The following is a 25755-nucleotide window of genomic DNA, read 5'->3' as shown; positions in this document are numbered from 1 at the left end:
ACTCCAGTCGTCAGTGTCACATGATCCTTCAGAAATGCTGATTTGATGCTAAAGAAACATTTCTTATTATAATTAATGTTGAAAACAATTGTTAATATTTAATGTTTTTTAATTAATACTGAAAAAAATATATAATAGTTCAAAATCTTTGATGAATGGATAGTTGAAAGAACAGCATTTATTTGAAATATAAATCTTATGTAACATTATTTAAACTTGCTGAATAAAAGTACAATTTCTTTTTTTTTAAACGTACTGACCCCAAACATTTGAGCAGTAAAGTACATATACATGCACTAGACTTACATCAGGTGTATAGAGGGCCTTAATGGTTATTTGTTTTTGACCATTGCTTTGTGTTGCTCCACAGTAAAGCTGGCATCTGTGAGATGTTTGAGGGCCATCAGGGGCCCGTGACAGGCATCAGTTGTCACAGTGCTGTGGGCCCTGTTGATTTCTCACACCTCTTTGTCACCTCTTCTTTCGACTGGACTGTAAAATTGTGGAGCACAAAGGTAAGACAGAGTATCCTCTACACCTCTTGAGCATCATCAGAGAACCTCACTCTGTTGACACCACACTGCAAGATATTCTGAACAAATGATGCATGACTAACCATCCGTTTTAATGAGACACATTGCCGGCTCATGAACTGGAATGAGTCACCATTCAAACATTTACCAGTGTATCATTAATGAATTCATTCAAGAGTCTGAAATTTTGCAGCACTTCTGTTAATTCACTGATATTATAATATTTAAACATGCAAATATTTAAACCTTGCACTTCTAACAGCAGCAAACATTTTTGTTTGAGGTTTTTGTACGCTTAGAAAGTACAACATTAATATTGAAATGTCTCGTCAGATAGTTATCATTTTCTTAATCCATTTTGTTGTTGTTTTAACAAATATCTAAAATCTAAATTTACTTGAAAAAGCAAAATTATGTAAGATAATAGGGTGTTTTCAAATAATATATTTTTGGTAACACTTCAGTTTAGGGTCCAATCCTCACTATTAACTAGTTGCTTATTAGCATGCATTTTAATAGGATATTGGTTGTTTATTAGTACACATATTAATGCCTTATTCTGCATGACCATATTTTACATCTCTTAATCCTACCCAATATCTAAACTTAACTACCTTACTAACTATTAATACGCAGTAATTAGGAGTTTATTGAGGCAAAAGTTATAGTTAATAGTTAGTTGATACTGAGAATTGGACCCTAATCTAAAGTGTGACCATATTTATGTATTAAATGCATTTTTTGTGTATGAAACCCTAATATTTAACGTACTAACCAGACTAATTCAACATTAATGCAGGCTTTTATAAAGGGCATTTTAAGCCCTGCTTTGTTCACGAGGACAGTATCTTGGCAGTGTCTCGTACATGCAAGTAAATCCGTTCTGTGTCCAAAGCTTCGAGACCACTGGACAGTGGCTTTTTGCCTTGAGCTTAATCTGCAAGTTCAGAAATGAATGATTGAGTCTCTTGATTGGGGTTCAAACCACATGGACCAAAGAGATTGAGCAAGAGCGGGCTAGGGTGGGAGACGTATGGACATGGTTGTGCTCACAGATACTGCAATCTGTGTCTGGAGATACTGGCTCAGATCACATTAACCACAGAGTGAGGGAAGCTTGAAGGCCAAGTATGAATAAAAGATGGATGTTGAAGGAATGTTAGGGGAGGAGAGAGGCACAAATAATAACAAAAAAGAAAAGTGGAATAGCTTGATGAAGAGATATCAATGACACAACCCTGGTAGGAATTGAAAGTATAAGTTGTAGTAAAAGGAATAGTTTGTCCAAAAATGAAAATGCTCATAATCTTCCAAATCTGTATGACTTTCATTTCTGTGTGGAACACAAATTGGGAAATGTAAAAAATGTTTTGCTCTTTTCCAGTGCAATTACAATAATTGGGACTGAAGCTTTCGAGCTTTAAAAAGGGCTATAAAAGTACTCTGAATGTCGTGTTTGTTATATTTAAAGTCTTTCAAAGTCATAATACAGATTTGTGTGAGAAACAGACCAAACATGAAGTAATTTACAGGTTTGGGACAACAGTATGATGTGTAAATGATGACAGAATTTGCAGTAAAAGCATTTACAATGTTACAAAAGATTTCTCATTCAAATAAACGCTGTTCTTCATCAAAGAATCCTAAAAATAAATCTTGGTTTTCACAAAAATATTAAGCAGCACAACTGTTTTCAACATTGATAAAAATCAGAAATGTTTCTTGAGCAGCAAATTATCATATTAGAATGATTTCTGAAGGATCATGTGACACTGAAGACTGGAGTAATGATGCTGAAAATTCAGCTTTGATCACAGGAATAAATTACATTTAAAAATATATTAAAATAGAAATTGTTTTACTGTATTTTCAATCAAATAAACAGCATTTTTGAGCATAAGAGACAAAAAAAACATTTTAAAATCTTACCGACCACAAACACAGTGCACATTTTGTGAGAACTGTCCCTTTAAAACGAGTTAACAAGGAGTTAAAAAGCAGAAAAGGGCAAATAAACTGAAGTAGATGGAGGACACGGGTCATTTAACAGGGAAAGCGGCACATCTACTGCCTCAGGCCCTGCGATGGTTAATAATACAGCCGAGCTTCATGAATGAGAGCTACAGTATACGTATCACGTTCTCACACTCGTCGCTATCTATGTGTACAAGCGTACGTAAAGTGCTGAGCTTCCCGAAACCACAACATACCGTCCTGTCTCTTTAACTTATGCTCCATGCATTTTCTCTGCAAATCTTACACTTTGTGCATTCTGACAGATATTAAAACATTCCTGGGATGTTATGGATGTGCATGTGTTATTTTTTGGGGACGGGGGAATTCCATCCCCTTTGAGGAGAGCCGCAGGAATGCAGGCCTGTCTCTTTCTCCTGTGTGTGGTTGTTGGGCTCACCTTAGCTTGGATCCAAGCCTCCACACATTCTCAGTCACATGCAATAATGCCCAACTTCAAATGACACATGGCTTCCTATTTTTAGACGTTGACGACTATTTGTCATTTTATGTTATAAAAATTGAATATTTGTATTTATTAACGTTTTTTTTTTTTAAGTTGCAAGACACCGCCAGCATTTTTGATCAAATATTGAATTATAATATTCTGAATATTTTGTTATATGAATATCTGAGCATGCAATATATCAAAAGAAAGAACTTTTACTCTGCTTTTAAAACTAAATCCATAAAATTATCCCATGATTGGAACCCTTAAAATGTCCTATGCACTGTATGAAGCATCTGACAAAACCTTTTAAGGTTCTATACAGAACCTTTTCTTCTAATAGTGTTTAAGGAAAAACCATTGGTGTGTTTTCTGCCAAAGACTGCTCGGAAAACCCTCCTTTTGCCCTAATTTGTGTCCTTAAGTGCCCATGGCGAGCCCTTGATGACTTTTCGATCTGCATGGCGGCCCTCATCCAGGTCTGGGATGGTGGTGACACGAATAAGCACCATTTACAGTCAGTGCTTAAACTAGTACAAGTACTAAACCCCATCACTAGATCTCTACAGAGGCATCAGAGAGGTTATCGAATGAATGAGAGTCTGAGGAGTGCGCACATCACGCTCTGTTAGAGGGAAAAAAATGCTCTGCAAACTGATCTGTGGTCCTCGGGGAGCGCAGAATCTGCACTGGCGCCTTCAGGATTTGGATTTGTGGCCGTGGATCCTGTGGATCAGATCGACTGTTGAGCGTAGTTAAACTTCTAATTGGACCTCTACTGGTTTGATCATAACATAAGTAAATAACAAAATTACCATAGCGGCACATGACATACTCAATGTGAAATGGAAACCACCATTCATTTCATACTGGATTTTTCATGGGTTTCCTCAAAGCCTTAGTTTCATTTGCATCAAATGAAATATGCTCTCTATGCTATCTATGTTTTTGTCGGCACGCATTGCAAAAGTTTCCCGAGTCGAGCTCTCAAATGCAATGGCAATCTCTCTGTTTTGTGGAAGTTGATTAAATCAGCATTTTTCTGTTGAAGAAGTGGTTGTTTTCACTCAAATTGTGTTCTGTTAATATTTAATAAAAAGAAAAAATCTACTTTTTTACTGTTATATACTTCAGAAAAAGAACATTTAAGTGTGATTTTATGGCTGCTGTACTCTTGGTGGTCATTTACACTAACGATCAAAAGATTATTATTTTTTTAAAGGGTTAGTTCACCCAAAAATGAAAATTCTGTCAGTAATTACTCACCCTCATGTTGTTCCAACCCCGTAAGACCTTCGTTCATCTTCGGAACACAAATTAAGATAATTTGGATTAAATCTGAGAGCTGTCTCACTCCTCCATAGGCTTCTAAAGACGTTATAACTTGCCGGCCCAGAAAATGCATTAAAGAGATCGTTAATATAGTCCAAGTGACTCCAGTGGCTCAATCTTAAGTTTATAAAGCGACGAGAATACTTTTTGTGCGCAAAAACAAACAAAAATAACGACTTTATTCCACTATTTATTTCCTTCTCTCTGGGCCTCGAGTTTTTTCACGTAGTGTTTTAGCGCAGCGCGTCTGTGTTGTACGTCACACGTAGGCTCACTATTGGCCGACGCTGGTCATGTGTGTGATGCGTGTGACGTTGGAACAACATGAGGGTGAGTAATTACTGACATTTCATTTTTGGGTGAACTAACCCTTTAAGTCTTTTATGTTCACCAATGCTGAAGTAAAAACAATAATATTGTGAAATATTACAATATAAAATAAATGTTTTTTTTTTTATATACTTTAAAATGTAATTTATTCCTGTTATCAAAGCTGAATTTTCAGCATCATTACTCCAGTCTTCGGTGTCACATGATCCTTCAGAAATCATTCTAATATGCTGATTTGCTGCTCAAGAAACATCATAATCTTATCAATATCTTATCAAACAGCTTACTATTTTCAGGATTCTTTGATGAATAGAAAATAAGCAGCATTTATTTGAAACTTTTGTAACATTATAAATGTCTTAACTGTCACTTTTGATCAATTCAATGCATCCTCAAAAAAAAAAAAAAATAAAAATACTGACCCCAAACTTTTGAATGCTAGTGCCTATATAAAAAAAATCTTTGTTATTCATTCATTCATATTTATCATATTTTTTCATTATCTTCATCATGTTCCACACTTTTGTACCAAGGCAGATTGTGTTTATTTTGAAAGAATGAAAAAGATTGCACATGTGTGTGTTGGAGTCAGGTCACATTCTTCAGCGTGTCTCTCTGAGGTTCATTATCGTGCTGTGGTCCGCCCAGCTGTCTCCCTCGTACCTGTTCGGAATGCATCTCTCTCTCTCTCTCTCCTTTATTCTCTTTTCTTCTATGCCACAGACAGCTGTTACACTTAGGTTACAGTACACCTTGGAGAGACTTTCATCTAGTGTTTTTTTATGACACTGCTTGAATGTGCAAAGGTTTTAATTAGCCCAATCCCAGACAGGCCCCAGGGCTGCAGCAGCGCCACTCTGTCTACTGCCTATGCCACTCTCTCATTCTCTCAATCTGCCTCTCTCTCTCTCTCGCCCTCTTCCTGTTCCCTCACGAGCCCACCACCTTCTTGCTCGTCCTGTTTGCCCTCTGTTTATATCGCCTCTTTTTTCTCATGTTGTGTCCCCCTCAGCAAAACAAGCCGCTGTACTCGTTCGAGGATAACGCAGACTATGTGTATGATGTGATGTGGTCGCCCGTGCACCCCTCGCTCTTCGCCGCCGTGGACGGCATGGGTCGTCTGGATCTGTGGAACTTGAACAACGACACCGAGGTGAGGTAACGCTCTCGGTCTGGTCCCCCAGATCACGCCAGGCCAAAAGATGCATCAAAACAACAACAAGTTCCTTTCTGTATGGGCGTCTCCCCACAGGCCGCCTTTAAATCAGCTTTCTGACAGCTCCTCACCAACAGCTCGCACAACAATCCAGCGACGTTCCTTTCCACACACACATAGTCTGCAAGCTGAAGGCTAATTACTCCGATGTGTGCGGATTCCTCCCTCTCCACCATTCCAGAGTCATTGAGTTCCCATGGGCAACGGCCCAGCCAAGCGGTTTAACCTGGTCCTCTAGGGCCACCGTCCCTCAAGACCTTCACTGACAATCACTTATGTTTTTCAATATTTTTCTAAATGTTCCTAAAACTAGACACATTTACTTGGGAAGAAAAATTGTGTGTGGGATTCTTTATAAAACTAGGGGTTTTAAAGAACACTTTATGCCAAAAAGGCTCTAGATAAGGAGAAACATCTTAAATACTTGCATAATATTTTCATGCTTCACAGGTTATTTCAGTTCTTTTTAGTGATAAAGTATTTTTACAAGCTGCTTAATTCATAACATGAAACATTCATAAAATTATGTTTCATAAAACAAAATTAATTAATTAAGACTAAATCCATAAAATGATCCCATGATGGGAATCCCTAAAATGTTCTATGTATGTTCCTGGCAGAATATTTATATGATAATTATATGAATTGTAGAAATATATTAAAGACATATATGATATATACAGTATATATATATATATATATATACACACACCACATATGATTAATTGTATTCATATTTTATTAAAATGTATATAAATGTATAAAAAATTTACTCTTTTTAATTATAATTATTATAATAATAATAATAATAATAAAGAAATTATTTTAATCTTGTTCCAAACATAAGCTTAATTTTGTTAAATGTATACTTTAATATACAATTAATTTGATTATATGAAAATAAACTATTAAAATATAAATATATGAAAAAAAACATTTTATTAAAAAATATATATAAAAAAAGAATATTCAAGATATATTCTCTGTAAACAAAAAATTGTCTTTGAATAAATAAATAAAAACATTATTTAAAAAATGAATAAAATTTTAAAAAAATAAGAATAATTGTATAAGTACAAAAAATGTAATATAAAACACAGAAAATGCGTCTTAATATCTTAAGGACTTTTTCTAAGGATTTATATATCAGATGTAAACAAGGCAAGAACGAGACAGAAATGCTGATTTTGGTTTGCGGACTCTGTAGAGTGATGAGTTCATATTACCTGTCATACACTGGATCCAGCAGCGTTTCTCACTGATAATGGAGGGTCATTGTACATCACATGTTATGATGTTGTTATATGTGACAGTTGACTTACTGCTACATGGACCGTTCACACAATACGTCAGTCCGTAATGTTGGCCACGCCGGCCCCTGAGGCCACGGCTCAGAAGTGTTACATCTGTCCTGTCAGATGAGCTCTGTCCACTGAGGAATACACACCCTCTTTAATTACACACTCTCTCTGCATGTGTGTTTGGTGGAAGGTAACCAACAACTAGCTCACTGATTGTAAATCATATATGGTAAAGTCAGCTTGAAATCAGAGCTGACCCTGAATGATGCTTGGAAAAATGTAATCTTTTATTTGACAAAATTGCCTTCTTTTTTAACCAAACCCTCTTATTTTTCGAACCAGTTGTCATATAGAAACCACTTTTCATGCTCTTGTCGCTTGATCTTACTATATAAAATCAGTCCCATCCTATATATTTTTAATTTCAATATCCTGTTTAACTCCAGTAAAATAGTCAAATACAAATGTAAAATGGGTTGCAAACACCATTTCATGTTGATTTAAAGTCTTTGGCGAATGAGGACAAAACGTGAGCTGAATTCGATCCCACATCTGCTTTTATAACCACTAGGCCACTGTACTTCGGTATATACCATGGTAATGGATGATTACCATGTTGTATAAGGATGCACTGGTAATGAAATTCTGGCTCATTCTGATAAGCCAATAATTATTTAACCAATATTAAATTAAAATATTAAATATTAAAAAACTCTAAATTCTAAAATTGTGTGTATAATTATTTTGCTAATGATTACGTTTAACAGTGTTAATAAATGAATAGTGTTTTTTAAAGCTTAACTTTAGATGTCAGCAGAATTAGTGTAAATGCAATATATATATATATATATATATATATATCATCCAATTTTTGATATTTCCCCTGCTTTGCTCTAATGTTGGCGGATATTCGACATGCTAACAATATACACTCTTGGAAAAAAAAGGTTGAATGGGATTCTATACAGAACTCGAGAGTTCGTGACTCGATTTTAAAGAGCCAAAATGGTTATATAGCCTATAAGGAAAAATTATTGCATAATACTATCATGTTTAAGTGGTTATTTAATTTTTTTCTAGTGATAAAGTATGTTTACAAGCTGTTTAATTAATAAAAGTTGATAAAAAAAAAAAAAAAAAATGAATAACAAAAAAAGTAATTAAAACAAAATCAATAAAATTATCCTTTGATGGATCGCCTAAAAGGTTCTATATATAAAGCTTTAAGGTTGGGTCAATTATTTTCTTACTCATATATTTGTCTTGGTTTCCAGTACCAATATCCAAACATTTTTAAGTCAAGATACATTTACTTTAGAAACAAAATTGCATAAGATAAAATCTTGTTTTCTGAAGAAAAGAATAATAATTAAAGTGAGTTTGTGCATGAAACTTCTTTTTTTTTTTTTAAAGGTCAATGGGGTCAGAAAAATTATCTAGATTTCCCTTTGAATTATGTATTTTTCTGACCCCACAAACATGTATTATTTCTTGTTTTAATCACAAACAAATTTAGATTTTATTTTTTTTTTTCTCCAGAAAACAGGACTTAATACTTTGTCAATTTTATCTTATTATAAGAATGTTTAAGTATTGGTACTGAAAATCAAGACAAAAATACTGAGTAAGAAAAAAATGTTTTGCAGTGTATATATTTATGTAATGTGGTATTTACATGGTATTCTAAGGTATTTACAAAGAATTTATGTCCATTTCTATAAATAAAAACATGGTAATGGTTCTATTAGTTTTGAAACATTTGTAAATTTGGCCTTTCGTGTCATATCAGTAACCTTTGACCTTGACCTATGTAACTTGTGCCTTTTGCCTATTCCAGCATCAACAGCTTGTTTGGCCTGTTGAGGAGAGATAATGAAAGAGTGTGTGTTGCCTGAAGAACAATGCATGTTATCCAAAACACCAGGAGCCCCCAGTGCTGACGCACACACCGACACATGCGTAAACAGCCAAAGATCTGGTGCCAGAAAGCAGCCAACAGTTCTCCATTGTCAACTTATAAAGAAATTCACCCATAACACCATTAACAGACTGCGGGCTCGCCTGCTTCCAATTTACGCGAAGAGAAGCTTGCAGCCAATTGAACCTTGCAGTTGACTCTTGGAGGAAGCTGCTCGCTAATAGCTCTCAGGCTGTGGTTAGCCTGTTCTGAAGCGAGGAAGCTTTTGTATTAGCCAGCGTACAGCTTCCATCTTTGCTGACAACATGTGTCGGGCCAGTCTTAACTGTCATAAGTAATAGGCAGAAATCAACCTCACACACGCGCACAAACAGAGCCTGTGTATCGCTTTAATGTGTGCGGCGCAACTATTCACGATGATTTATGAAATCATTAAAAGCGCTCGTAGCTTTTCCAGTAGAGCGGCGGATTCGTCTCTTCCTATTAGAGCTCAGCTTTGACTAGACATCCTAACAACATCATTTGATGTTTTATGAGTTAGAATATCCAATAAGAGTTAATGCACAAACTGAAGGCACGTTTTCCGAAGGGAAATTCGACAATTGTATAATACTCTTGTATATAATTTATCTATATTCTTCCTTGAATTTGAAAATTGGAGGTGTCATCAGTGGAAGTCAAATTTTTCTACAAGAATAACAGGTTGATATTTGGGGATTTAAAGGCGAGCACATCAGGGGCTGTACAATATACAAAGTATCATTTGTGTCATTTTTATTAATATTTTGGATAAATATAGAGTTAGAATTTTGTAAATAATTTTTTGGGATATTTGATATTTTTAAAAAGATAATGTTTCGTGGCACTCAGTTATGTTTTGTTTTCCTGAATTTTTAGGCAGTTAGCTGTAAATATTTACATTATACAATTACAAAATTACACCCGTCTGTCAGGCTGCAGGGTAGATGAAGTAGGAGGCAAACTCGAAGATGAAGTATTCCAAGGTTTTAATTCTCAATATAAACAAATACAAACAAAAAGGGAGCGTGTGCTCAGAACATAGATAACCTAACATAAACATTGACCGACAAGTGATGAGTGAACAGAAGGAACTTAAATACACAGACAGATGAACACAAGACAGGTGATGCAGATGATGATGACGAACAGGCGGGTAATGAAGGGAGTGAGTTCAGGTGTGGAAACAAGGGGGATTCTGGGAACTGTAGTGCAGACAGGACGATGACAGACGGTGAATGTGACATTACTCCCCCCTCCCGGTAGGCGCGTCCTCGCGCCGTAGAAAGACCAAAGGGGTGGGAGGGTGGGCGCCCTGGAGGCTGACGGGGAAGACAAGGCAAGGGAGACAAGGCAGGAAGCCTCCAGGGCGGAGCAGACTGTGGGTGTGGTCACGGTGGAGCAGGCTGTGGGCGTGGCCAGGACGGAGACGACCCCTCGGGCGGCCACGGCGGTGAGGACCCTTCGGGTGGCCACGGCGGAGAGGACCCTTCGGGTGGCCAGGGCGGTGATGTCCCCTTAGGCGACCACGGCAGTGAGGACCCTTCGGGTGGCCATGGCGGTCCGGACCCTTCGGGTGGCCAAGGCGGAAAAGACCCTTCAGGTGGCCACGGCGGTGAAGACCCTTCAGGTGGCCATGGCGGAGAAGACCCTTCAGGTGGCCATGGCGGAGAAGACCCTTCAGGTGGCCACGGCGGAGAAGACCCTTCAGGTGGCCACGGCGGTGAAGACCCTTCAGGTGGCCATGGTGGTGAGGACCCCTCAGGTGGCCATGGCCCCTCGAGTGGCCAGGACGGAGCCCTATGGCCCCCCCCCAAAAAATACTTGGGAAAAGTCCCGGGTACCAGAGAGGGCTCGGTGCAGGGCAGCGATGAGGGCTCGGTGCTGGGCAGATCCAGCGAAGAGGGCTCGGTGCTGGGCAGATCCAGCGACGAGGGCTCGGTGCTGGGCAGATCCAGCGGCGAGGGCTTTGTGCTGGGCAGATCCAGCGGCGAGGGCTTTGTGCTGGGCAGATCCAGCGATGAGGGCTTTGTGCTGGGCAGATCCAGCGATGAGGGCTTTGTGCTGGGCAGATCCAGCGATGAGGGCTCTGAGCTGGACAGGACCAGCGGCGAAGAAGGCTCTGAGCTGGACAGGACCAGCGGCGAAGAAGGTTCTGAGCTGGACAGGACCAGCGGCGAAGAGGGCTCTGAGCTGGGCGGAACCAGCGGCGAAGAGGGCTCTGAGCTGGGCGGAACCAGCGGAGAAGAAGTCTCTGTCGGGCAGGCGACTGGCTCTGGCTCTGGCTCTGGCGGGCAGGCGACTGGCTCTGGCTCTGGCGGGCAGGCGACTGGCTCTGGCGGGCAGGCGACTGGCTCTGGCGGGCAGGCGACTGGCTCTGGCGGGCAGGCGACTGGCTCTGGCGGGCAGGCGACTGGCTCTGGCGGGCAGGCGACTGGCTCTGGCGGGCAGGCGACTGGCTCTGGCTCTGGCGGGCAGGCGACTGGCTCTGGCTCTGGCGGGCAGGCGACTGGCTCTGGCTCTGGCGGGCAGGCGACTGGCTCTGGCTCTGGCGGGCAGGCGACTGGCTCTGGCTCTGGCGGGCAGGCGACTGGCTCTGGCTCTGGCGGGCAGGCGACTGGCTCTGGCTCTGGCGGGCAGGCGACTGGCTCTGGCTCTGGCGGGCAGGCGACTGGCTCTGGCTCTGGCGGGCAGGCGACTGGCTCTGGCTCTTCTAGACTTGGAATTGGACTCAGGACAGGACTCAGGACAGGACTCAGGACTGGATCTGGCCTCTCTGGGCCAACAACTGTCTCAGGCTCGGCGGGCATGACGCGAACTGCCTTGTCTTCGGCAGATCTGACGTGAAGTGCGGGCTCGGCTGGACTCGGAACTGGACTCGGAACCAGCGGTGAAGGCTTTGGCTCCTCAGGGCCAATGAGAGGAGGAAGATCGCTGTCAGTCACAGGCGCGGCGGGCACGACGCTTACTGCCTTGGTCTCGGCAGATCTGGCGTGAAGTGCAGGCTCGGCTGGACTGGCGTGAAGTGCAGACGGCGACATGGCGTGCCACGAGAGGAAGCTCTCCAGACAACAGGAGAGTGCCTCTCTCCAGTCCTGACCGGAGAGATCTGGAAGCTCCCTCGGGTCGACTTCCTTCGCCCCAAGTCGGTAACACGCCTTGATTATTTCGTCATCCAGCGCGCAGGAGGCAGCAAGAGGGACAAACCCCCAGGTGAATTGGAACAGATCGCGGCTATCCCGAGCCAAAGCCGCGATCTGTCCAGCGAGCTCCCAGCTCATATTGTGGTCGGTCAATCTGTCAGGCTGCAGGGTAGATGAAGTAGGAGGCAAACTCGAAGATGAAGTATTCCAAGGTTTTAATTCTCAATATAAACAAATACAAACAAAAAGGGAGCGTGTGCTCAGAACATAGATAACCTAACATAAACATTGACCGACAAGTGATGAGTGAACAGAAGGAACTTAAATACACAGACAGATGAACACAAGACAGGTGATGCAGATGATGATGACGAACAGGCGGGTAATGAAGGGAGTGAGTTCAGGTGTGGAAACAAGGGGGATTCTGGGAACTGTAGTGCAGACAGGACGATGACAGACGGTGAATGTGACACCGTCAAGTTTTCAGATCACCAAATATGATTCAAAATTGATCAATTTGGCAGTGAAACATAAAATACCGGTCGAACGTTTGGGGTCAGTACGTTTTGTTTTGTTTTTTAAAGAAATTATTACTTTGATTCAGCAAGGAAGCATTAAATCGATCAAAAGTGACAGTGAGGGCATTAATAATAATGTAATAAAATATTTCTATTTCACATAAATGCTGTTCTTTTTAACTTTCTACCCTTGAAAAAACAAATGTCTCACGGTTTCCACAAAAATATTAATATAAGCAGCACAACTGTTTTCAACATTGATAATAATCATAAATGTTTCTTGAGCAGCAAATCAGCATATTAGAATGATTTCTGAAGGATCACGTGACACTGAAGACTGGAGTAAATATCCAGCTTTGATCACAGGAATAAATTACATTTTAAAATACATATTTAAATCACAATATTTTAGGTCAAATAAATGCAGCATAAGTGAGCATAAGAGACTTTTGATAATCAAACTTTTGAGCGGTACATTATACCTAAGAACTGTGAGAGAGCATCATTCACACACCGTGTGTTTGATATATCGCTGTATTTGATTGGAGGTGTGTGTGTGTGTGTTGAGTGCAGGTTCCCAGTGCCAGCGTGACCATCGAGGGCTCCCCCGCTCTGAACCGCGTGCGATGGGCCGCCGGGGGCAAAGAGGTCGCCGTGGGAGACTCCGAGGGCCGTGTGTGGATATACGACGTCGGAGAGGTATGAATCTAATGAGAAGAATGTGTGAAATGACTGTTATTATTAATCTCTCAGGATCCTTTTCAGCCCGTACTGGAGCTTCACGAACATGGATGCGGAATGAAAGTGGAAGTGAAATTGAATCTCTCCGAGTTGGGTCCGCATGTTTACCGAGCCTCTCTGCAAGGATAGCTTGTTATTGTTTGAATCTTTTATTTTAAGGCCGTCTCCACATGAATGAGTCTCCGCCACAGAGCAGCAAAACCACGAGGACTCCCATGTTCACCATGTTGTTTTCGGGCTCCGGGTTTGGCCTCTCCTCATGTGTGGGGCAGTGCTAATCTTAGCGCAGTGTATTGTGGTAATTGGAGAGTGCGTCGGTGGAGCATGTGGGCTCCTTGGGCTGATGATAATGGTGGGTCATCAATAAAATGAAGTGAAGGAAAGTTGAAGGGTTTCGGTGGGACGGGGGCTTATTTACCAAAAGCCCTCAACATGGGCTCGTTCAGCAGAGGCCGTCACCGACACAAACAGCACCACTTCTGATGACTGCCAAGTCCCTTTGTGTTATATTTAGTAGACTGTGTTAAATATTTGCTTTGGATCACCACCGCATGTTTTCGCCCCGCGTGAGTCACATTGCGTAAAGTTCAGATGTCATTTTGAAGTTAAAAAGGTTTTGTTCTTCAACCGCGGGTCGTCCCCTGTAACAGAGCTACAAATATCCTGTCTTTACCATAGATATCATATAATAAAGGCTAGATGTCTTACGGCGGAGTCACTTCCGGCATCACCGGCGGCCATCTTACCACAGGGAAGCTGTGCATTAAGGTGAGTGATCAGCACGCACACAAATCCTCTTATCTCGCTGAAATCTTGACGGATTTACAAACGGTTTGGTTTCTTACAAACGTTATTAACGTGGCTATAATTCTTTCATATGGAAGTCCATTGTTATAATTATTCATATGTATGCAGTATCATAACTACATCTCTGACGTTTATAACAAACCAAACCGTTTGAAAATCGGTAGAAAATTTAGCAAGTTATGGTTATTTAAAAGTACATGCACCATGTTACGAGTGAGCGAGCGCCCTGTGGTAAGATGGCCGCCGTGTGCGGACGTCGACCTCCATTGGCCAGCAGCGCGGACGAGACATCTAGCCTTTATTATATGATATCTATGGTCTTTACTATCTTTCTTTGCTGTAGTTCTAGCGGACAGTTTTATTTATCTGTTGTAGTGCCTCTTGTGGCAAAGCAAAGAGAGTCGCGTTATGAATTCTGTTCAGATATTTCAGGGTGTTACTTTGCATTCATATTTTTGCGTAGATTATGTTTCAGACCTGACTCTGTTAGTCATAGATGCAGTGATTTACTCTTTTCTGCCCAGAATGAATTTGACATCTCTTTAAATCTTATTAAAACCTAAATAATAATGTATTATTATAACATTAGTTAATGCATTGACTAACTAACAATGCGCAATATATTTTATGTATTACAGCATTTATTAACCTGTGTTAATGTTAGTTCATAAAAATGTTCATTTTCATGTTGGTTCACAACCAATGTTAACAGATACAACTTTTGATTTCCACAATTTATTAGTAAATGTTGAGATTAACATTAAGAAAAAAAAAAATTATATCATAGAAAAATTATAATGATATCATAGAAAGGGCCCCATCAGACCATAATGGTGTTAAGTGTTAAAGGTGCTTAAGCGATGTCACACGTTTTTTAGGCTGAAACATTTTTTGTCACATACAGCAAACATCTCCTCACTATCCGCTAGCTGTCTGTCCCCCGAACACACTGTAAAAAAACGCGGTCTCTGTAGACAGCCCAGGCTCCACAAACGGCAACAAAAACAAACTGGCCCAGCCTGGACCACGAAACATAACAAACAGTGTTCCAGCCAATAACCGACAAGAATGATTTGGGGGTGGGGGTTGGGGGGTTAGTGCGCGTGCACATGAAGGGGGGAGTGAGGGGAGTGGAGGAGAGAGAAGCATGAAGAGGGAAGTTAGCTAGAGGAGAGATGTCCTAGACAACGGCAACGACTAACGTTAGAATTATATTCTCTTGAATTTTGATATGGCCGACACACGACCAAAGAGACGACGTTCCAATGAACAAATAGCAAAGAAGAGAGAAAAGGAGAAGGAACGCGCAAAGTCCCGAATTTACATCGGGGGAGGGGACGGGATGAGGAGGGAGGGTCGAGCTAGCCTCCGTTTTGTTTGACAATACTTTGAACGTCAACAGGAAGTGACGTCACCCAACATCGCTTAGAGCGCCTTTAAGCTCAGTAAAATATCAGATATTTTTTGACAAGGCAAGGTTATTTCAGTTTGCAAAATGTCCATGAAAACATATATATTTATATTATGTATGTATGTATATATACTGTGATGAAATCCCAGTGCTATAAGGTCATTATTGATGAAGGCTTCTTAAGACCACCTGCTGTACTATAAAAGAGCTTGATTTGGCCTTTGGTTTGGAAGTGGCTGTCATCTCCTCCCACCTCTCTATTCCTGTTTAATTAAAGCCTGTAGATCTCTCTCTCTCTCTCTCTCTCTCTCTCTCTCTCATTCTCTCTCGCTCTCTCTCTCTCTCTCTCTCTCTCTCTCTCTCTCTCTCTCTCTCTCTCTCTCTCTCTCTCATTCTCTCTCGCTCTCTCTCTCTCTCTCTCTCTCTCTCTCTCTCATTCTCTCTCGCTCTCTCTCTCTCTCTCTCTCTCTCTCTCTCTCTCTAAGCATGGGCGGCAGGCAGCCTTCCGTTCTCGTCTATATCTGACTCTGACAGCAGAAAGTGATCCCACACCGTCACCCAGCCGGCCCATAGTCCCCATCTTCCCCTTCCTGAGAACTGACACGATAAATATTCAGCACTCAAAGGCCAAACAAGCAGCTTTATTGTTCTGTCTCTGAATCACAATGTGTGCTGATCTCTTTCCTCTCCCACACTGTGACAGCACATGTAATGCGCAGCTTTTGCTCTTGATGTGGCGTTTTGGAGATGTGGGGGGTGTTTTTTGGCACTGGATCTCTCAAACGCTTATCTGTTGCAGCTGGCCGTGCCCCACAGTGAGGACTGGACCCACTTCGGACACACACTGATGGAGATCCGTGCCAACCGTGGGGATGGAGAGGAGGAGGGGCCTGGGGAACTGACCGCGTAAACACGGATCCAACAGTCATCAGCGTCATCACAAACCCAGACTGAGCCTGATGTAACACACAATTAGCATGTCCACTAGTACTGTGCTGTTTACCGGTTATCCAAAGGGACCGTTTATCCAAATAATGAAAAATGTTGCATTGTTTACTAGGGCTGGGTAAAAATACTGTATGATTTACTGCAATACCGCATACCCTACCCCGCAGCTGATTTCATTGGTCAATCATTCAAGAAAACTTCAGATTCAGTTCAGGAATATCATTGGTGGATCTTTTCACAAAGCCGAACAGTAATGCTATCTATCAGGATTTTCTAGTGCTATAGTGAGGTTAGGGTTAAAGTCAGCATGAAACAGGGGTTGTGATAGTCTTCTTCTGAAATGGCTTCTCAAACAAGAACAAATATAGAGCGGGACCTGTTTTTGTCCATGCGGAATTGATTGGATGGTTTTGGTTTTGCTGTTGTTGTGATCTCACGCGAGTGACGGGTTCTTCCTTCCGCGTGCCAGAAAACGTCTTCAGAGAAGAAAGAAAATGTGGCTACAAGAAGTTATTTCAATTAAAGATTACGAGGGCACATGAATTTAAAAAAAAGAATGATGTCCACAGATAAATCATTTCTAATAAATACTCCAATATTCCATAAAAATAAGTCAATTTGATTTCATTGTGTCTTTAAGGGTTAGTATTTGTTTCAATGCTGTGTTGGCAATGTGCACTGTGATTAACATGACTGATGATGAAATTAGAATCGTCTGCGGGGCGGGGCTTGTTCTTAAAGGGATAGTTCACCCAAAAATGACAATTCTGTCATCAGTTACTCACCCTCATGTTGTTCCAAATCTGTATGAGTTTCTTTCTTCTGTTGAACACAAAATAAGGTATTTTAAAGAATGTTGGTAACCAGACAGTTGACGGTAGCCATTTTTTTCTACTATGGAAGTCAATGGCTTCCGTCAACTGTCTGGTTACCAACATTCTTTAAAATATCTTCTTTTGTGTTCAACAGAAGAAAGAAACATTGGGTGAACTATCCCTTTAATTGGGTTTGGGGGGAGTAGAAAAAAAAAAGTTTTTCCGATTATTTGCTGGTAATTCTTAAAATACCAAGATCAATCTTTTACTCTTGTCTATTTTCAGAGGCAGCGTGGCGATGTGGGTTATTTGTATAGCGCTGTGTTTAGCAGTCAATTTTTTAAACTTCTATGTTGCATAATGCGTAACTAATGAAGTTAGAAGGTTACTAGTATCAAGTTTCTCAAACCGCTTTTCAGCATTGCCACTCCCCTACCGCTGAATTTGAACTGAAATATGCCCGTATGGATAGCAAAAAGGAATTTGAATCGAGCTTGCGAATCGCCCTTTCGTTTACTGCGTCCCTCCACGGTGAATGTGATTTCATCAAGTCCAACATGTTCCTGGATCAACATTCCAAACAACCAATCAAATTTGAGGGACAAGTTTACAGTTTATGTCAAGTTTAGACTTACAACCAGGGTTAGGTGCTTCTACATCAGTGTTATTCACCCATTATTTCCCTCTGATTTACGGGATAAGTTATGGGTTATGTTAGGTTTAGGGGTAAGGGATTAAATGTTTGTACTAAAATGTTCCAGGATCAGGAACATGTCGTACTTGGCAAAATCACGGTGACCGTCTTTCCATAGGCTAATAATGAAAGTGAATAATGAACCACAGTTTTATGGAAAAGAGCTGCTTATTCTGCACAACAATGTCATACAGGTGTGAATGAATACTGTGAATGACAGTTTTCATATTTAGGTGAACGATCCCTTTAATATTGTTGCTTATGGTAAAATAGTTTTTATTTCTGTGAGCTTGTGTGCAGTTTTTGTTGTGTAAGAGTTCATTGTATTTTTTTTTTTTAAATGTTTCGTCTCATTACCTTGATAGCATTTACTGCTAAATCAGTCCAGAACATGTTTGAAAATGTGAATTTGAAATAACCTGCTGCTAGGAAGGCATTTTCGACGTTGGTTGGTGGTTATTTTTTAGTATACTTGAACAGTGTGTGTATATTTTTGTACTGAGCTCCCTGCATGAAGTGTTAAAGTCATGTGAGTCTAACTGTCAGCAATGGCTTTCTCATCAGTGTTATAGCAATGCAAACAGGTATTGTGTGCTTGCTAAAAGATTTCACATTTTAGAAATTATGTTATTGAAAACCATAAGTGAGAAGTGTGTGGCTAAATACTATGAGTATTGACAAATAAAACATGCTAAACCAGTTTCGTTTTGATCTTTTAATAAATCTTTCTTTCAATCAGTGCATCTATTGCTGCCATACTTAGAGTAAGGCACAATCTTTACACACTATATGTACAATCAGCTCTACTGTACAGCTCAATATAATGTCTTCTCCTCAGTTTTACAGTACTAACATACAGTACATTATCTGTAAAAACCTTGGGAGTCTCCGGACTATAAATCAACATTGCTTGTATATCCCCAAAACACGATTCAAACATAAATATGAAATACTATAATACATTCAAATGTGAGTGTCCACATCAGTAATGAAATGAATGTTAGTATGTGATTACATAGTTTTATGGTAAAAGGAGAAAAGAAAATGTAAACAGTTTCACATCTGTCATTAAAAAAATAGTTTCAACTGGATATGCTTGTACTGTCAAAACTCTGCAATATGCATCAAGTGCCTTGAGTTCATTAAATAAAAGGGGATCAACTTTTGTAAATCTAACTGATAAGTTACATGAATTGATTGGGAAGGTCATAACCATTTAATAATTTTGGAAGTTTGTTAAAGGTAATTTTTCAGGTAAGTAAATTAAAATACAATAAAATAAAGAATCAAATGAACAATGATTTACATTTAAAGTCAGACGACCATCCCACTGAAGAATCCAGAACTTTGGTAGATCATCCCCATCTACTTTAAAGCTGTAATATGCATTAATAATCACATAAAACATCCTTTCCAGTTGATCTGCTGAAGGTTTTATGAGATTCATAAGGGTGTGTTTTCCAGTGTAGGGTAGCGTCACATAGTGCAGGCGTTCGCCTCAAGCGTGGGGGGCGGCAGGCGCTCGGAATCGTGGTAGATGCAGTCCAAATTTACTCTCGATGCCAGCAAACGTGGCCACGGCCAACCTGAAGCCACCGATGTGGTCGGGATTGGGCGCCGGGAGGCTGATCCGAGACTTGGGAGTAGGCTCTGCGCCAGCTGGTTTTCTGTGGTGAGGAGAGAGCGAGAGAGAAGATGGATGAGGAGGAGGAGCGAAGGCAGACTTCACATTCTGCCCTGTCCTGTCCTGTCAAACAAGAATAAACAGCCTGCCTGCATACTGAAAACAAGAATATTTTCCCCTCTCAAGTTATGGAACACAAAATAAATGAATAGACCAGAACTGGTTTCTTGCTTTCCTTTAAAGAAAAACTTCCATTTAGGACACAAATCCTATTTTAGGATGTCGTCTTAACATTTTAGCTTGAATGAAATCATAATCGTGTAGTAGCTCAGTCAGTCTGTTGAAGCACATAAACCAGACGTGAATATAAAAACAGTTCTTTTGAATTTGAGTGTCAGCATAAGCAATAAAATGTCAATGTGTTTATGTAGACATATGATAAAAAGGAAACAAAAATGCATATTTTTATTCATTCTGTATATGCATGTGCTATTTTCTCAGATTCTCTATTCTAGCATAACTTGGTTCTGATTATATCTTCATATCTTGGTCAGATTATGTCAAATTATGCCATTGTATAATAACTGTATATTTGACTATCGGTCAAAAAAGTTAGGGGTTAGCAAGATTTTTCCTTTTAATAAATTAATGGACATGGACACATTAATCAAGACATTTATAATGTAACAAAAGATTTATATTTCAAATGAACTCTGTTCTTTTGAACCTTCTATTCATCAAACAATCCTGAAAAAAAAGTGTCTCACAGTTTCCATAGAAACATTAAGTAGCACAACTGTTTTCAACATTGATAATAATCAGAAATGTTTCTTGAGCAGCAAACCATCACATTAGAATGATTTCTGAAGGATCATGTGACACTAAAGCCTGGAGTAATGATGCTTTTTTTAGGTGAACTATCCCTTTGAGGACACTGTCCCTTTAAAAGCATTCCACAGGTCTCTCCTCTATTAGAATGAACATTACAATGTTATTATTTTATTATATTTATAGTACTATTGGTCATCAGTTAACAGTCATAACATGAAAGTAATTAAGCATCAGCTAGAATTTCAGTATTAGTGCATCCTCACTTTTTCTTTTCACATGAAATAATGTCAACTCGAAGAAATGTTTCAGATCTTCAGATATTTCCGCTACATGACTGTATGATTTCACGCTGTCCTAAAATACACTCTGTCTGTAACCCTGAATGGAAAAGTTTCGAGAAAATGTTGTGTTCCATAACTTGAGAGGAAAATATTCTTGTTTTAACAATTCAGTCAGGCTGTTTATCTCCAGTAAACTTTTCGATATGACAGCACATGTTTAATAAAGTGCTCACCGAGCCACATGAATCAATATATAAACAGGTATAAAAACAAATCCACACATGGGTCAATATATATATATATATGCGATGTTCTTTTATATGTGCCTGTGGTTTCTGGCTTTCAGGACAGCACAATGTTCCATGGGAAAATAAGGTCATTCTGTCCAGAACTGGAACAGACTCCAGTCGAAGCAATCCTCCCCACCTCAAATCACTTGGACACATGGAGCCATGTGGCTATGGAAGAGCATTTCTAGAAATGTCACCTCCAGGCTTCAGTGAGTCAGCTGACCCTTTCTAAATCATAAAGCGAGGGTGTTTTTCGCTTCAGCTGGAGAGATAAAGATGCCGCAAACAGCTTTCAGTCCAGGCATTCGACGCTTTCTTGTATAGCAATTATTAGGCCTCCCTGCCTCAGATGTAACAAAGTGGCCGTCGAAATGAGAGTCTTCGCTACAAAGCCAGCCCTCTCTAAACAGCTATTAATGAAATTTCAGGGCATCTGACATTTCAGTGCTCTTCAAATTCACACTGTGTGCCCCAGAGCTTTTGTTCCTAATGGAAGAAATCGAAAGAAAGTTTTAAGAGAGTCTTACTGTCCACCGAAGTCTACGTAAAACCACCTCTGCAGCAGCTCATAGGTCACCAGCGTCACTCCAAACTGAGGCGAGGAGCGAAACACACGTGCTGAGCAGGAAAAACAAACAAAATTACATTCATGTGAAGCTTCAGCAAGCAGTCTGAACAGATTCTACATTTATTCAAAATGCTTTAGGTCACGTAGGAGTGCTAATACACACAATTATTAGCACTGTTCGCCGTATTGTCAGAATTGCAAGTCTTCTTAAAGGGATAGTTCACCCAAAAATGAAAATTCTGTCAGTGATTACTCACCCTCAATCATTCCAAACCAAGACTTTCGTTCATCTTCGGAACACAAATGAAGATCTTTTTGATGAAATCTGAGAGCTTTCCGTCTCTCCATTGACAGCTACGCAACTACCACTTTGATGCTTCAAAAAGTTCATAAAGAGACGTAAAACAAATTTTCTGAAGAGACTCAATCGCTTTATATGATGAACGGATTGAATTTAGGCTCGTTTACGATGACTTTTAAGAACATTCTTTTCGGGAATTCAATTTATTCTTAATTCTTTGCCCCTTTATGACTTTTACTCTTCCGTGAAAAACAAAAAAGGAGCCATTTTATTCCAAAAATAGTTGCAGAAAGTTCAGTGTGCTACATAAAGGAAACTGAGTCTGTCCATCATAAAAGTGGAATAAATGTTGTCCATATGACATGTGTAGTATCTTTCAAATCTTCTGAAGTCATACCGTAGTTTTAGATGAGACACTGAATTAAATTTAAGCCATTATTTGTTGAAAAACGCTTAATTTAGGTCTCAAATCACATTTAGGCTTGCGTTCAATTCAAATGTGGCAGGTCACTCAACTGTGTTAAAACTCAACAACGTCTCATCATTGATGTCAAACCAACTGTGACGCATCCCGACACACCGAATATGAATTTAATGAGATTTGAGAGCTACGACAGGTGGGCGAATTTGCCGACTGGACTTTTTGTGGTCCACTGAAAAAAGAAATTCGTACAGGTTTGGAAAGATGTAAACGATGATGGAATTCTCATTTTTGGCTGAATTAACCCTTTAAAGGTGCTGTATGTAATAATTGTGTCTGTACTAAAGCATAAAAATACTGTTTGCAGAGTTTTAGGAAACAAGCTAAGTTAAAATACTTGTTTTTCTGAAAAACATTGTAACAGCCAGTTATTCTACTTGGAGTGTGTGTTCCAGGTCAGAGTGTTTGTTTTGGTCGGTGTGACCACTGCCAATTTAGCCAATAGTACAGTGCTATGCATAAGTTTAGACACCCATGCTAAAGTTGACTAAAAAGAGGAATAAAAAAATCATCTTAATGCCTTAATTAAAAAAATTAGGAAAAATCCAACCTTTAAGGACACCAATTTTCTTTGTGAATGAATAATGTATCATAAATAAATAAATGTTCTTCCTTAAAATACAGGGTGCATAAGTCTGGACACCCCTATGTTAAATTCCCATAGAGGCAGGCAGATTTTTATTTTTAAAGGCCAGTTACTTCATGGATCCAGGATACTATGCATCCTGATAAAGTTCCCTTGGCCTTTGGAATTAAAATAGCCCCACATCATCACATAGCTTTCACCATACCTAGAGATTGGCATGGTTTTATTTCAGTTAGCCTAATAGCTGGTTTGATTTGCATTGAGAGATGATCTTATGGAAAGTCTAGGTATGGTGAAGGCTATGTGATGATGTGGGGCTATTTTAATTCCAAAGGCCAAGGGAACTTTATCAGGATGCATAGTATCCTGGATCCATGAAGTAACTGGCCTTTAAAAATAAAAATCTGCCTGCCTCTATGGGAATTTAACATAGGGGTGTCCAGACTTATGCACCCTGTATTTTAAGGAAGAACATTTATTTATTTATGATACATTATTCATTCACAAAGAAAATTGGTGTCCTTAAAGGTTGGATTTTTCCTAATTTTTTTAATTAAGGCATTAAGATGATTTTTTTATTCCTCTTTTTAGTCAACTTTAGCATGGGTGTCTAAACTTATGCATAGCACTGTATTTCGATACACTGGGTACTGGGAAACAACTCTCAAATATTTTAAATTCGGACTGTAGAACTCATTCCAATCGCTAGCGGTCAATATTACATACTGCACCTTTACAATATAAGGTCAACTGAAAAATCCTCTGGAACAAAAAAACAACATTAGCATGACTAGTTTCAGGTAAGTTGGCGAGATACACCTCCAGCTCCTTTCCAGAAGGCACGGGGTCCCTCCTCCTGAAGAATCTTCCAGAAACAGTCAATGAGTCCATTGTACGTGGTCTGGCCTGCACGGGCAGCCACTTGTAACCGGGTCTTGATAACATCAGCAGGGGTCACCAGGGATGCGGCAGGCATGCCTAAAGAAAACTCACACATGTCAATGAAGAGTCTGATTTGAATTCATTAGAAAATTTAAGTAGCAACTTCAATCGTTTTTTGAATACATTTGACTCGTATATCACATGAATATAAATTAATTAAGTTTTCAGGCCAAGATTAAAACCTTAGCGTATGTAAACTCTGCGACTCCATCTATGATTAATGCACAGCGTGCAATGAATTAGTTCCACCAAATAAATACAGACAGCCTATTTTATCAAATATTATAAATATCTCAAGCGGAAAGCTCCATTTATTCAGCATTATGCATCGTTTTTTTCATTTTCAGGTCCAGACAATGCCTAATAATGAGGCTGGCATAAGCCCTGTCCCACGCTGTCCAGCACAAAGGCCACTGTGGCACCAATTCAGCTCTTCATACCCTAAATCAGCGATAGCATTTAGTCTGAGCAGCGACACCGCCATCACACCGACTCCAACACATGTTCAAGAGCTTTATTTTAACATCTAAATAAAATACTTGCATCTCAATAATTACGTGCCTTTCTCTCCGCTGACCTGTTTCGACGGACAAACCTTCACCGGAGCAAAAAGAGCATACAAATGAATTACTGAAACTAAACTCAAATCATTTTCATTACCAAAAAATCGAACTGGCAACAAATGAACTATTAACTAAATTAGTTTTTAATATACGGTGAACCCTTTACCAACTCGCCCATATTAAACATAAACAGGCCACTAGAAATCAGAAACTAGACAAATTAAATCAATTAAAAATAAATACAGTAGTGTGAATTGCAGATCATAGATATAGAACTGTAAAAAAAATAACACGCAATACATACATGCATTTCCACTAGAAAGTAGAGGATAAAGCCAGCTTTACATTGGTCGATGCCCTAGAAGTCTGCCTGCCTCACCAATAATGGCGCACAAACTGAGCGTGTAATTAAATTTCCCGAACCGACTGTAAATCACTAATTGCCTTGAAGCTCGAATCGCTGATAAATGGTAGACTGAATGATACATGCCATAAGAACATACCTAGCCATAAAAAAGTTGCTTTAAACCATCTGACAGATATAAAACATTGGGAAAGACAGGAATGCTAAGCTCTTTCTGACCATGTATGGCTTTTCAATCTCGTATCACGCTCACGTCAAGAAGCAGTAAATCTAAAACGGCAAAAAGGATTAGAAATAAATATTAATTCTCTTTCACTTGCATTCCAAACCATACTGGCTTGGCTAAAGACGTGGTCTTTTAAACAATGTTTTCTTAAAGATGAACCACAAGAGTAAAATATTAAAAACAACATCAGATCTGGATCGTATTTTACATGTGACAAGGAACGAGAGACTTGTAAAAATATTGCAAGTCAGATCTTGGATGTGTTGGCCTGGTCATGCCAGTATCGTAGGATCTGTTTATTGCTCCTGCAGTAAGGCTACTTTGGGACTTTGAGATATTTTGTTCCTCTTTTAACACTCTCAAAGCTCAAAGCACAAACTTCCAGCCCCTTTATATTAAACAGTGGAAAATATCCAACCCTTGGCAGGCGCGCTGCACTTCAAAACATAGCCTAAATCACTGAGCACTCTAATTACGGCCAACCACAATGGAGCCAGTGGTGGCAGGCGGCT

The 25755-nt window shown here is 39.7% G+C and overlaps 2 protein-coding genes across 6 annotated transcripts in view; one reads left to right on the top strand and one right to left on the bottom strand.

The window, feature by feature from the left end:
• Positions 1-18886, top strand: part of dync1i1a (dynein cytoplasmic 1 intermediate chain 1a) — a 72349-nt gene extending 53463 nt beyond the window's left edge. For 3 of the 4 annotated variants that reach the window (XM_082187073.1, XM_082187072.1, XM_082187074.1), the window contains 5 exons: positions 371-515; positions 5669-5809; positions 13344-13469; positions 16529-17328; positions 17696-18886. In XM_082187073.1, the coding sequence (XP_082043199.1) occupies positions 371-515; positions 5669-5809; positions 13344-13469; positions 16529-16639 (523 nt within the window). In that variant the 3' untranslated portion in view covers positions 16640-17328; positions 17696-18886. Of the gene's footprint in view, positions 1-370; positions 516-5668; positions 5810-5908; positions 6578-13343; positions 13470-16528; positions 17329-17695 lie in introns of those variants that run through there. The other variant, XM_082187075.1, reaches the window with a different exon arrangement.
• slc25a13 (solute carrier family 25 member 13) overlaps positions 18887-25755 on the bottom strand; it is a 41043-nt gene continuing 34174 nt past the window's right edge. For both annotated transcript variants that reach the window (XM_082187071.1, XM_082187070.1), the window contains 3 exons: positions 23968-24126; positions 21740-21830; positions 18887-19853 (listed from right to left, as the gene is read on the bottom strand). In XM_082187071.1, the coding sequence (XP_082043197.1) occupies positions 19685-19853; positions 21740-21830; positions 23968-24126 (419 nt within the window). In that variant the 3' untranslated portion in view covers positions 18887-19684. The remainder of the gene's footprint in view (positions 19854-21739; positions 21831-23967; positions 24127-25755) is intronic.

This window comes from Leuciscus leuciscus (genome assembly GCF_965113295.1).
Source record: "Leuciscus leuciscus genome assembly, chromosome: 12".
In the NCBI taxonomy this organism is placed as follows: Eukaryota; Metazoa; Chordata; class Actinopteri; order Cypriniformes; family Leuciscidae; genus Leuciscus; species Leuciscus leuciscus.
This window is presented reverse-complemented; position numbering and strand designations above follow the sequence as displayed.